General features: G+C 39.8%; 2 protein-coding genes across 2 annotated transcripts in view; one reads left to right on the forward strand and one right to left on the reverse strand.

Annotated features, from left to right (window-relative positions):
* Positions 1 to 4286: 4286 nt before the first annotated feature.
* Positions 4287 to 6273, reverse strand: LOC128461662 (CD59 glycoprotein). The gene is made up of 4 exons (XM_053446692.1): positions 6194 to 6273; positions 5940 to 6017; positions 4948 to 5055; positions 4287 to 4739 (listed from the first exon to the last, which is right to left on the reverse strand). Exons 2-4 carry the CDS (start codon positions 5992 to 5994, stop codon positions 4579 to 4581), a joined length of 324 nt encoding a protein of 107 aa, XP_053302667.1. The 5' UTR covers positions 5995 to 6017; positions 6194 to 6273; the 3' UTR covers positions 4287 to 4578.
* A 5644-nt stretch (positions 6274 to 11917) lies between these two features.
* LOC128462182 (zinc transporter ZIP4-like) overlaps positions 11918 to 12972 on the forward strand; it is a 9050-nt gene continuing 7995 nt past the window's right edge. The window contains 1 exon segment of the mRNA XM_053447481.1: positions 11918 to 11980. Within this exon segment, the coding sequence (XP_053303456.1) occupies positions 11918 to 11980 (63 nt within the window).

The raw sequence follows: 12972 nt of genomic DNA on the forward strand, positions 1-12972 counted from the left end.
CTCAATCTGAAGAATACAATCTACAAAACCGTGCACACAGTGTAATAACTGTGGTTTTTGTTAGTATTACAGGTGTATTATTGTTGCAAGTAGAAGTAGGAGCTGTAGTTGTGGGGTTGTACCGGAGAATCCAGGCAGGGACGAAAAAGAGGACACGAGAAAAACACTGACAGAGGACAGAAGAGGAGGACGCCAAATCGACAATTTCTTAGAACTAATTGGATTAATAGGAGGCTAAATCAATGTGGGATGATCTGGTGTATGAGCGCTCATGTGTGCGTGTCTGTGTGCGACGGTTTGTTGTGCAATAACAAGCCGGAGAAAAATAATATGCAGGGGAAAAAATGAAGACAGATTTAGATAGACAGCCAGGGCGAGAGAAGAGACAGAGAGAAAATCATCAAGGCACGGAGACAGAGAGTGATGTTCCTCCTCTCTGTCCTGCTCTGAAACTAATTGCTCCCGGATTAGAGGAGATTATGTAAAAAAAAAAAAAAGTATACAAAAAATGATACAAAGCCCTCCACAGGTCTGGTTTCCATGGCAATAGTCTGCAACAGGACAACAGCAGCAGGGATGGAAAATAAAAGCATCGGTTGTCAGGATGATGCAGTTTCAAACCAGACGTATGAAAACAATTGAGAGGAAGAGAGAAGCTCATTTTAGATCTGAACAGGTGCTGAACCTGTGGCTTCACTGCAAGTGACACAAGTCATGATGTGCTTCCTACTGTAACATGAAGAAAAGAGATTCTTTAATTATCGAGAAATAAGCTGCATGAAATACATTTAAATAAGGAATTATGGATACAATACAATACAATACGTTAAGAAAAGATAAGAAAATATATAATACGACACAATACGTACACTATGATGCAATACATATGGAATAATATGATTAGTGCATATTATACAGATACAAATACATTAGGGTGGATAAAAAAAAGCTAAAAGTTTGATTAGAGGATTGAAAACATGTCTTCAGGAGCCAGAAGTCAATTAGTTTAGCATAAACACTGGAGACGGATGAAAGCAGCTGACCGAGCACTTTCTAAAGTTCAGAAGTAGCCTCCAGCTGGTAACACACTGGTTAATATGTTATGGCTGATTCAACAAGTTGAACGTGATTACTTTATATATCCATCCTTTGCCCCCCAGAGCATGATCGATCCACCTTGTGAGCAACAATCAAGAGAGATGTTCTGTTCATGAAATTCGGCTCTGCAGTCGAAAAGAAGAGTTCAGGCTTGTTTAGACGTTAAGCTGCAAACCTCTGATGCAGATTTTTGTGGTAAAGACACAGGAAAGGTTTTATTTTTTCTGATGATTCCTCCATGAAAGTTATATTCCAGCCGGTGTCACAGTGGAGTAGTGCTGCTGAGTCTCTCTGAGGATTTTTTAGTAGTTTTCCACAGCAGACCTCTATCCTGCCTGTTGACTATTTACTGTTGCTCTGAACTGAGGAAACATCTGCCTAAAACTTTGCTTCCCTCTTCTTCTGCTTTGTAGGCACCAATTATTTGAATTTCCAGAGAGCTGAAGGAGAAATGAGCTTCCCCTGATTGTGAACAGATCCCGGTCCTCAGAGGCTAATCAAGGTCCGAGAACTGTAGATTTGATATATTACTTCTGACCGACATTTCTGGGGGGCTGCCCAAACTTTAGCATTTCGTTCTTTTCCCTTTATATATAACAAAAACATTAACACAAATCTTCATCTTGGCATTATACTACATAAAAAAAGTTTTATACAGTATTTATAGTCAATAAACACACGTAGAAAGTGTTTCACAGTTTCTGTTGTAAATCAAATTTAATTGGTTGCATTAATCTAAAATTGGTGACCAGTGGGAGGACTGTCGTTTCCTTTTCTCGCGCAGTGCACACGGCAGCAGACCACACAATGATACTCATTATTTGCACTCGTTGATAATTAGGGAAAAAGTTCATTCTTAACAGCTATGTTGAAATTCAGAGAGAAAGAAAGAGGATGACAGAGTGTGGAGAGAAACAAAAAGCTCCCGAGGCATCACACACTTCGGAAAAAAGAACACTGTTGAACTTCAATTATTCACTGAGGCATCGTCTTGTTCCGGCACCTAAAAAACATCTGCCGTTAATTAACAACAAGAGCCTATACCTTCCAGAACGCGGCTAATTCTCTGTCTGACTATGGCGACTGCTTATGGATCGCTGATAAAACACTCACTGCTTCAGGCTTCACATGCAGCTCTGTGTGGGTTTCAGCGCTCGTACAAAAGCTCCACATCCTGTCAGCTCGTGTTTTTTCCATCAGTGTCACACCGTCGGTTCGTCTATGAAATGCACTCGACTCTGAAGTAGCAAGCTTTCTTCTCTCCGTCTGACAGGCTGATCACACAGGCTGAGGCTGCAGGTTTTTTTCCAGTTTTTTTTCCTCCTCATTGCTTCTGAAATATATTCTTCAATCTTTATAGAGGATTTGTGAACCCAGACAGTTGTACCTGTGACAAGCAGACAAACCATTTTACCTCCAAATGTGTGTTTGCTGAGATGTGACACATGTACTACCCTGTTCAGTTCTGTTCCCTGGTGACCACATCAACTTTTTTTGGGGGGGGGGGGGGGATATCATCTAGGAAATTTCAGATGTACTTTTCTTTTCGATTTAGAAGATATCAGTAATCCTCATTTTCGGAATAATCTGAATACTAACGTATTTGTCAGGATTTCTGTTATATTTAAATTTTTTCAATAAATCCTATGTGATCTTTTTTACTGGTATACATTTGTATTTTTATTCATATTTGTGGAATATTTCACAAAAACTCCACGACTATTCACATGATTCCCATAGATTCACTTGAAAAAAGTTTTTAAAGTTATTCTGTCCTGTGTAAAATATAACCTTGCTGTTTGCTTGACATATTTTTTCTATTTGGTTGTGTTCTATATTTGCAGTTTTTTGCTGCATATGCCTTGAATTTATTCTCTGAAGTTGATTGTTGTCTATTTTCTGGTGATTTCTTGAGCTGCAGGGTCAACATATTTTAATATGATATCTTGTTTGTTAATCTTTGTTAAAAACCTAATCACTGTTATCCCAACAGGCCATCTTTCACACAAACAAACACAAACACTCAAAGTCTTTTTCTCCATTCCTTGGCCAGATGTTAGAATTAAGATTTTGATGTAAAACCAAGTGTGAGAATGATTTTAATTATCTAACCACCTGGACAGAGTTACAGCACGCACAGATGCACACACACACACACACACACACACCCTGGCATGATTCTTTGACATCCACTGATGTACCATATTAGAATACCCTATAACCTTTTTCTTTCTAAGTTGAAAATACACATTTATTTTCTGACTGTTGTGTGTTATTGTGTGACCCTGGGACCATTTGTCAGGAGAAAACAAAAACAGACGCAACCACACGTGCTCACATTGTTTCAGATAACAGATGTTGTCCTTCTTTTAATTAAAGTTGGTAAATTAAGACGTTGTGGTTACTCACTGCTGCAGAAACAGGCCCCATCACACACACACAAACACACACACATAGTTCTATCGTCAACGCACTACCCTTTAATCAGCTGTAATACTACAGATTGTGTAGATTATTATTCAAGGACAGAAGCAGACACTGGACTTTAACTTTTGTTTTTCTGACTGTTTTCAGGCTGTTGTTGTTGTTGTTGTTGTTGTTGTTGTTGTCGTGCTTCACAGGGTTTAAAGCTATTTCTTATTGCTTTTTAAATCACAGGTTTGAATCCAGCCATCGCACAGGGAAATGGTTTTTTGCTTTGGACGACTGAGCCACAACGTCCATCATGGTGTTGACCCCGTCGCTCTGCATGATCCTTCCTCTTTCTCTGGCTCTAGAGGATCAATTGAATTTATTTTGTAATGACAGCTCACAGCATTTGTGGAACACACAATTAAAGTCTGATGTGTACGATATAAAACAAATTACTTCCCAGTAAGGTACTGTTTGAAAAAAAAACATTCAAGTATTTTTCTGGTCATTTGGTATCTTTTTAAGGTTTTCTTGAAATTTTACAGGGGGGTGGGTTAAATATTTTTGGTTATATCCTGGGATATTTGCTGACATTTTTAGTTAAACATCTGGAGATTTTTGGAAAAAAAATTCTAGAATTTTCTGAAAATCTTTCCAAAAGTTACACAGAAATTTGCAGGACAAAAAAACACTTTCATCTTTGTTCCCTGTTGACTTCTCTGTCAGAAGGTGAATCTGCACATGCAAGTTTGAAGTTAAGAGCCGAACCATGAATGTTTCTGGAGGTGATCTCTGTTTATTCTGCCAAAACAAGCCAAAGAACCAGTCAATATTTTACATATGGAGTCCCTACATGAATTGATAACACAAATAAAAGGGCAAATTACGCTTTAACTAGCAGGTTAACTCTCAAACACAGGAGTACAATGATAAAAAGGGGAGAGGTGAGGCAGGAGACACACCCTTGTGAAGGTCCCTCAAAATTGGACTATGGTTATTTGGTTCTTATCACAATAGAAATCAAGACTCACAACTTTATTCATTTGTTTTTCTTTTTTCTGTCATTTCTTAACCAAACAAATCTTTAAATTTCTGAAATGCACTTTTTTCTTGGCCATTGCAGAGGGCCGACTGGCAGCAGGAGAAGGTGAAGTCTGGTTCGGAGAATCTGACGGCCAGAGTCATGAAGTCACAGTCTGCGTTCCTGATACATGTGGTGAAGGTCTTTCCTGAGGGGACAGTGAGACAAGCATTGTGGACTTGTATGGATGTGCATATTTATATATTATCTATATTTTATTCTGCCTAAAGAATATATACAATCAAATTTACATCATTATTTTTATTGTTGTTGTTGATGTCGTTGTCATTGTAGTTATCCTTGTTGGTGATGTTAAAATGTATCACACATATATGTTCTACCTTTACCATGCTTACCGGTACTGGTGAGTTTGAGGCAGCTGTCTTCACTCTGGTTACAGTCCTGCTTGGCTTCACAGTTGTTGGAGGAGCCATCAGGGCAGGAGTAACACTGCAGAGAATCACCTACACACACACACACACACACACACACACACACACACACACACACACACACACACACACACACACACACACACACTCACACTCACACACACGCAGTCAATGGATTAGTGGAGTTAAGTTTGTAGATAAAAGTCACCAAATGTATCATAATCCATAAAAAATGAGAGGTGATCTGTGTCTTGTACTATTTTGCTTATTTTTGAAAATGAATGTCTCGATATTTCATATAACATTTATTTTAAGAGTGCACGAAAGATGTTTTAATGTCATTCTATTCAAATAAACGTTCTTAATAAAATGACAGTGGCATCAGTCTTCTTACCTACTCTTCTCTAAAAATGTCAAACTGTTCCTCTAATGGAAAAAGTAAACAAAAGCTCCAGTATTTTCCAAAACCTTTTCCTTTTTAAAGAATGCATATTGGAAATAACTGTACACTTCACTTCCAAGTGCTAAACTTTAAATAATGGAGAAGTGTATTATTTTAAATATTTATATACCAGTCTCCAGTGTGTTAAATAACAGCAACATGGCGGAGTGGTACCACCTCAACCATGATGAAGCAACAATTGTACTGCTGTGTTGTAAATCAGAAACACATTAGTTTCTTGTCTGCACAGAGCAAACTGCACTTTCTCCCTGAAATATCACACGAATTATTATGAATGATTATCACTGACTCTGCAAAGTGGGAAGTGGAAGCACATGACACAACAGCAGCACATTCAACCGACACACTGACGTGCCAAACTGTTCCTTCGGGCGGTTGTGTCCTCTCCCAGAAACACGTAATCTCCCTCTCGCTCCACTTGGCTGCACTTTTCAAAGAGGGGATAAAAAAACCTGAGCTTTAATGAAGGAGTTCCTTCTTTAGCCTCTCTCACCAAATCCAAACATGGCCAAGCTGAAGGCCAGGCACAGCAGCAGCGAGCTCCTCATGGTGACTGAAAGCACTGTCACGTCTGAGAATCGGAACAAAAGACACAGTTAGAGTTTAGTCAAAATCTGGAGAAGGGATTTCCCCTTCATTGCAGCTTTAATGAGACTTCCACCAGTGACGTCTCACTTCCTGCTCCTCTGCAGACACTTATCACCTGTTATTAAATACATGCTGCACTGCCACCGTCGAAACACTCACCTGTGGATGAGAAGAAAATGACTTTCAGCTCGTGAGGATGAAACTTTGTGTGACAGAACCAACACAAAGAGTAAACAAGCCATTTGTTTGGGTTCAGAGTCCGTGTGTGGATCTATGTCAGAGAGCAACGGATCGGCCAAAATACAGTGAACACACATGTTTGTGTTACGCAGAGAAAGTAGATCATTATCAATACGGTTCAAAAGCTTTCTGTCAGAATTCTAATCCTTGTCTTTATTTCTTAAAAATTATATGTCATTTAGTTTTTGGTTATTTTCTTGTAAGTCCATGGTCCAAAGTTTCTTGTGAGACCAGAAAGATCTGGTGAGGAACTTTTTCTTGTGATAATCTCTTTTTGTCCAACAAGTCGCATGAAAACTACGAAACTAAAAAAGATTAATTTTGACAGTTGCTTCCAGTTTGCCGTTTTGATTTTGGATTTAAAAATGAGGTTGAAACGCCAGAAATTGAAGAGAAAATGGGAATAGAAATGGAAACGTGCGATGGATGCAAATGATGCATGAGATGATTGTGAATTAAAAGTTAATGGCATCCGACTAGACACAAAACAAGCATTCATTTGCATTTTCTTTTTTAAAACTCAGGGAATCAAACTGTTGCACTGGGCGACAGCAAACCTCAGGTCCTCAAATTCACAAGACCCCATTTGTATCGTTTTGAAATAGATAGTTCCATTTTATGTTTTTAATGAAAACTGTCAGAAGAACTTTTTATTTTTTATTGTGATGTTTTCGTCAGCAGCGACCCAGGTTCAGTGTCAATAAACACTGAATCGTGTATGAGTATCTGAAAGTGTTTTATAATCCTGAATTCATATTTAGTCATTCTATCTTTCTCTCTCTTTCTCTCTCTCTGCAGGTCATTATAAGCATCGGAGCCTGGTGGCGTGAAATCAGACTTGACACACACACACACACACGCACACACACACACACACACACACACACACACACACACACACACACACTCACACACTCACACACACACTCTCCGAAGCATGAAATCCAAGTTCATGTTACAGTTTTTCTACTCTAATTATTTTCTTTACGGACCTGCAGCTTTTTTTAATTTGGAGAGATTGTTTCGATGTAAATAATAGATGAAATTAGACCGTAACCTGCAGAGTTTATTTAAGTTTATCGTCATTAAATCTTAACAGTTGGGTTTCAAGGAGAATTGTTATATTTTGGGGTTATGTTTAATTCAGAGGAGTATAATGTGTTTCCTTTTTCCCAGGGGGAAGCTCCACGTTCTCTCACAGAGGTTTGAAACGTGGCCGTGTGAAAAGCCACATGACTTTCCTTTGCCATTGCAGCTATTTAGGTTAATGACTGTCTGTCCTGCTGCTCATTACTTCTTGTCTGAGGCCGAGCTACAGGCGGCTGTAATGAGGCAAACCGCTGCTTTCCAATTGTTTCTGGTGCCAATGAGGATTTCTTTTCTTCCAGCTTTGCAGTGTTCAACCACATGTGTGTCATTTCTGTCTGTGAATGGGGGAAAAAACTCTTTTCAATGGTCATATAATGTGCACCGAGCTTATTTGACCATAAAGGACACCACTGATCGTGAAGTACAACCAGAAGCAATTATTGCGTTAGAAGGTCAGAACTCCTGAGCCATTATGATTATGATTTGTTAGGATCAAACTCATATGACTGATCCGGATAGAATTGAATATTAGTTAAAGTGTGATAAATAAAGGTGCAGAGAACATTGCAAATTTATATTTTTTATATCTGCATCAGTGATTTATATCATTTTATCATCCCATGTCCAACTCAGCAATAAATTAAATGACTTGAATTTGATGGACATCTAGTAAACCAATAAATATTGAATATTAATTACCCTTATTTGACTCCACACACTGCTCACACTATGGTTTAGTATATATTCTTTAAAATTGTGAACTCTTCTCACTGCATCAAATGCTTCTTGTGCAAACCCACCACACTTTCTGGTGCAACTGTAAATTTTCCAGTCTTCATTTTCTCATTTCTTTTTCTTTCTTCTCCTGTCCCCCTTTCCTTTTGTTCTCAACTTGCCCTTCATTCATTCATCCGCTCATTCATTTATTCACTGCCTTGTTTCATTCCTTGTTACATCTCTTTCTCTCTCTCTCTCTCTCTCTCTTTCTCTCCCCCCCCCCCCCCCCCCCCCTTCAGTCCACCACAATGTCTCACACTTTCATTTCCCAGTCCACTGAGTTAAATATGGGAAAACCAAACCAATCAGGCCATGACATGGTTATTATTTTTAACACATTTTAATTCCCTTTCTGTGTGTGTGTGTGTGTATGTGTGTGTGTGTGCGCGCGTCCATTTCCATTTCTTCCGTTAGAAGATTTAAGATTTAAACTCATGAATTAATAAATCATTAACATTTGACCAGTGATTGTGTTTGTGTGAGTGTGTGTGCATTTGTGCATGTGTGTGTGTGTGTGTGTGTATAGGTGCCTTTTGAGGCAGTATATGCACAGACACACACGAGTATTCTCTGATGAATGATCCATAAATTATTCTACATGGATGCAGATTTGCACAAACCACATGTATTATGCAAATTACACGCGCCAACCAACCGAAATTACCAAATCCAGGGATTAAACTACAAATGTAGAAATAGGGGGATGGAAGTTCTGCCATTTTAAGAAAAGATAATGCAGCAGCAAGGTCAGTTTTTTAAAAGTGTAGATCAGGATTGACATTTAAAAAAGAAATCTCCAATAACTTATTTTTCAGCCACCTGGGGGCAGTGGAAACTAATTGTGTCAATGGAATTGATAAAATAGTAGAAAACACTTGTTGGGAACCACAAGCTATAGCTTTCAAGATATTCAAACAGGTGAAATATGGACCTCGGTATAGCAGATACAAAAATATCAATATCCATCCTCCCATACAATTTACGTTCAGCTCACATGAGGCAGGAGGCAGAATACATCCTGGTCAGATCACCAGCTCACTGCAGACCTACAAAAAAAACGTTAATGTAGTTAGAATTTACTGCAATGCTTTTGTAAATGTTTTCCCTTATATACCAAGGTTGTGGTTCCAGGGATGACCCACTTCAGCACGCATGCCTGCACACAGCAGCACGTGTGACACACAGATCCCTGTTCACTGACGAGGTGAGGACACACGCTCGCCGGATCCCACAGAACATTAGTCCTAAAGTCGTCCGGTCAAGTTCAGGACACCGACAAATACGTGTTGTAACTACCCTTTAATTAGATGAGGGAAGAAATAGTGTCCTCATTAGGGACGTAATTAACTCAATGGATGCTGAACTATAACAATTAAACATCACATACATTTACAGTAGATAGAGTGTGTGTGTGTATAAGAGTATAAGAGAGAGAGAGAGAGAGAGAGAGAGAGAGAGAGAGGAATGTTTACATCATCTCACACTTCCACCCATTAAAGGGTTAATACAGTAATTTAATAAATGTAGGGGGGTTGACAGAGGGAGCAATAGAATGCAGGTAGTTCAATTATCTGGAATGACCTGAGTGTCCATGCATGTAGGACATACCTCCTCTCCCTGCCGCCACCCCCCCCCCCCCCCCCCCCCCCCCCACCCCTGTATCTCTAGAGCCTTGAATCTCACTGTTGTCCTTCCTCCCTCCTCTTCTTCCTCTCTCCTTTCCCTGGTTCATCTCAATGATTCTCAACCTCTCACCTGAAGCGTATTCACCTTCTTCTCTGGACTGTGTTGTTAACTCAAATATAATCTATCACATTGCAAACACACGCAGGTTAAGTCCTGTGATGGACTGGTGAGCTGGACCCCACCTTTCACCCAAGGTCAGCTGGGATTGGCTCCAGCCCACCTACCCAAACCGAGCCTGTTCGGGTTTGGACAGAAAGTCGTGAGCGTCTCTTTAAGTCCACATCACGTTGTCTCCAAAACAGGGTCCAACGTTTGTGTAAAGGAAAAGCGTGAGGCCTCTTTAAGAAATGGATTCCAGCGTAAATCTGATTCACTGTGTTGTGAAGCAGGAGGATAAAACATATCCAGGGTTATTGTTTAGAGGACAATTTGGATCAACTGGACATTAGAGGGATTGAGGGGACAAGGTGGAAGAATCCTTGGGATGCCGGCGCTCTGGGGTGAAACCAAGAGTTATTCAAAGTGTCTGTGTGATCATTCATTTTAAAGCCTGTCCCTTAAGAGTCTTCAAACTTTATAGACGCACAGCACTAAATTGCCAGAGAACTCTTTTAAATCCTTGAGAAATTAAAAACAGCTGCCAGCTGGTGCACAGCATATCAGGACAGATATCACGTGTCGTCAATTCATAAACAATGTTATTTATGAATTAACGACGAGGAGAAGTGGGAAGAGGGAGATCAGGTTTAGAAATGACATCACCTCTTTCTTCGCAGCCCCCCCCCATCTTTTCCCTCCACAGGAAGGTTGTGCAGCTCTGTGGGAAATTGTCCTGGGAGATTAGTGTGTGGATATTGGTACTTCTATCTTTGTGAGGAGCAGTTTGACGATTAGACATCACTTCTAAGGACTGCTTGAGGGTTGAGGGTTAAATCAAGGTTAGACTATGGAATGCATTAGTGTCTTTTCCAAATTTACTTGAATGTGTGTGTGTGTTTGTGTGTGTTACCAATGTTGGTTGTTTATTTCCAGCACCCAAGAAAGCACTGTTTGACTGTTCACAACAGGGGCTCTTGCTTCAATCAAATGCCCCCCTCCCCAGCCCCCCTTCATGTGTGTCTGCGTGCGTGTGTGTGTCTGTGTGTGTACAGTTATGTACGGTTCAGTGTGTACCCATATTTATCCACTTGCAACATGTCTGAGCCTTTGAACTTGTTTTCTTGTGTTTCAACAGTTTGTGTGTGTGTGCGTGTGTGTGTGTGTGTGTGTGTGTGTATGCATATATATGTGTGGGTGTGCGTGTCGTCCAGGGAACATATAACTGGATTAGCCGTCATGCTTTTATTTCTGTAATGGAAACATCAGCTTCAGAAGAAAGTAGGGCTGAGGCCAGGCAGCGAGTGTGTGCGAGGCAGTGGGGGAGAGAGGGAGGCAGGAGGGAGGCAGGAGGGGAGACGGGTGTAAGTGGTGTTAACAGCCAGAGACTCTTTATTCAACATGTTTTTCTGCCTCAGATTTGCTTTGAACCTCGACATTAATACTGAAAGCTTCGTGGTTTGATTTCGGGTGTGGATCTTTGATAATACTTTTATCTTTTCAGGGTCCATAAATTCCAATTTGTTTCCAAAGGTTTTTCCTGGAAAGCACATGAAAATTTGGTTCTAATAAAATGTAGTCGTTCGTTTTGACACTTCTAGCTATGTCTAACTAAGTAGCATTGACACTTTAATTCAAGTCATAATACTGCTTGAAAAACTGTTTTTCAAATGTTATTTTATTTTGGAAAGATATATTTCGAACAGTAATTACTGCACTTTATTTTGTGGTAATTGAATGTGTGACACATTAATATCCTTTGTGGGCGATTCTAAATATTCCACATTGTTGTTTCTGAAAAGACAAACTCCCTGCAGCAATGTGTCTTCATTATCAACAACGGATATGATTTAATAAGGATGCACTTTCTTTGACCCACCAGAGTGTGTATTTGTGTGTGTGTGTGTGTGTGTGTGTGTGTGTGTGTGTGTGTGTGTGTGTGTGCACAGTGGGGGACTTGATGAATGTGTGTGTTGAGAACATCTACAGGTTTACATGACAGACGTGGTTGCAGAGAGTGACATGATGATGGGGGCCATGAAAACAGGTCACTGGACAGTGTGTGTTTTGTCTAAAAGATTAACCATACTTGTTATGGCCCTGTGTGTGTGGGAGTGTGTGTGTGTGGGTGTGTGTGTGTGTGTGTGTGTGTGTGTGTTTGTGTGTGTGTGTGTGTGTGTGTGTATATGTGTGTGCTGGGGCAGATGTCCAGGATCCCATGTCATGAGCGAGCTTGTGTGTGTGTGTGTCACTGTCTGATCATGTGTGTGAAGTGATGTGCAGCCAATCAACTCAATCTCCTTCCCTCCAGTGATTTATGCGGCTGTTGACATGAATTCAGTTCATGTTTCAGACGTGAAAAAGTAAAACAACACACTTTATTTCAAGAGACAATTAAAAGATTAATTCCAGGAGACATTTTGTGTTGTTTTCTGTTTTTTACCGATGACTTATTTCATTCCAAACTCCAGGGAAATGAACCGGCCGGCTATTCATGTGTGGGCACATCGTATATTGAACAAATTTTGGAACGGGTCTAAGCAATGTTAGCGATTTTGGAAATGTTATAGAGCTGAACAGAATTAGCAGAATAGATTACAATACCAAGCTCCGCTGTTGTTTGTCATTTTACAGCTGAATGACTCCAGAACTGAAGGAAACAACTTTTCTAAGCAATCTCACTTCACAAGCGTAAACTGGCTTCATACTCTCCCGCAGTAATGAGGTGTTAACAAGATTTGAATCCACTGAACAGTAACAGAGGGTGGATACAGTGAAATGATGTGGTGACAAATGTATTAAATTAATGTATGTGTACGCTATGTAAATTACTGTTTGATGTTTCCGTATGTGGGGAACAATCTTTCTGTTGTATTATTTTCTTCTGCACTGTCTCATTGGGCAAAACAAATACATTTCCTTTGTTTTTTTACATCCTCCCTCATTGATGCAACTGTGAGCTCATGATACATTTTTATTTTCAAACCCAACAACTAACCTGGAATCTTAAATAAGTACTAAAATATCTCCTTGATCATAATTCATTAGTT

The sequence above is a fragment of the Pleuronectes platessa genome, chromosome 18 (genome assembly GCF_947347685.1).
Source record: "Pleuronectes platessa chromosome 18, fPlePla1.1, whole genome shotgun sequence".
In the NCBI taxonomy this organism is placed as follows: domain Eukaryota; kingdom Metazoa; phylum Chordata; class Actinopteri; order Pleuronectiformes; family Pleuronectidae; genus Pleuronectes; species Pleuronectes platessa.

Coding starts and splice junctions, on each gene's coding strand:
- LOC128461662 (XM_053446692.1), bottom strand. CDS start 5,994: ATGAGGAGCTCGCTGCTGCTGTGCCTGGCCTTCAGCTTGGCCATGTTT. Junction 5,056..5,939: donor CTTGGCCATGTTTGGATTTG/GTGAGAGAGGCT, acceptor GTGTGTGTGTAG/GTGATTCTCTGCAGTGTTAC. Junction 4,740..4,947: donor CCTCAAACTCACCAGTACCG/GTAAGCATGGTA, acceptor CTGTCCCCTCAG/GAAAGACCTTCACCACATGT.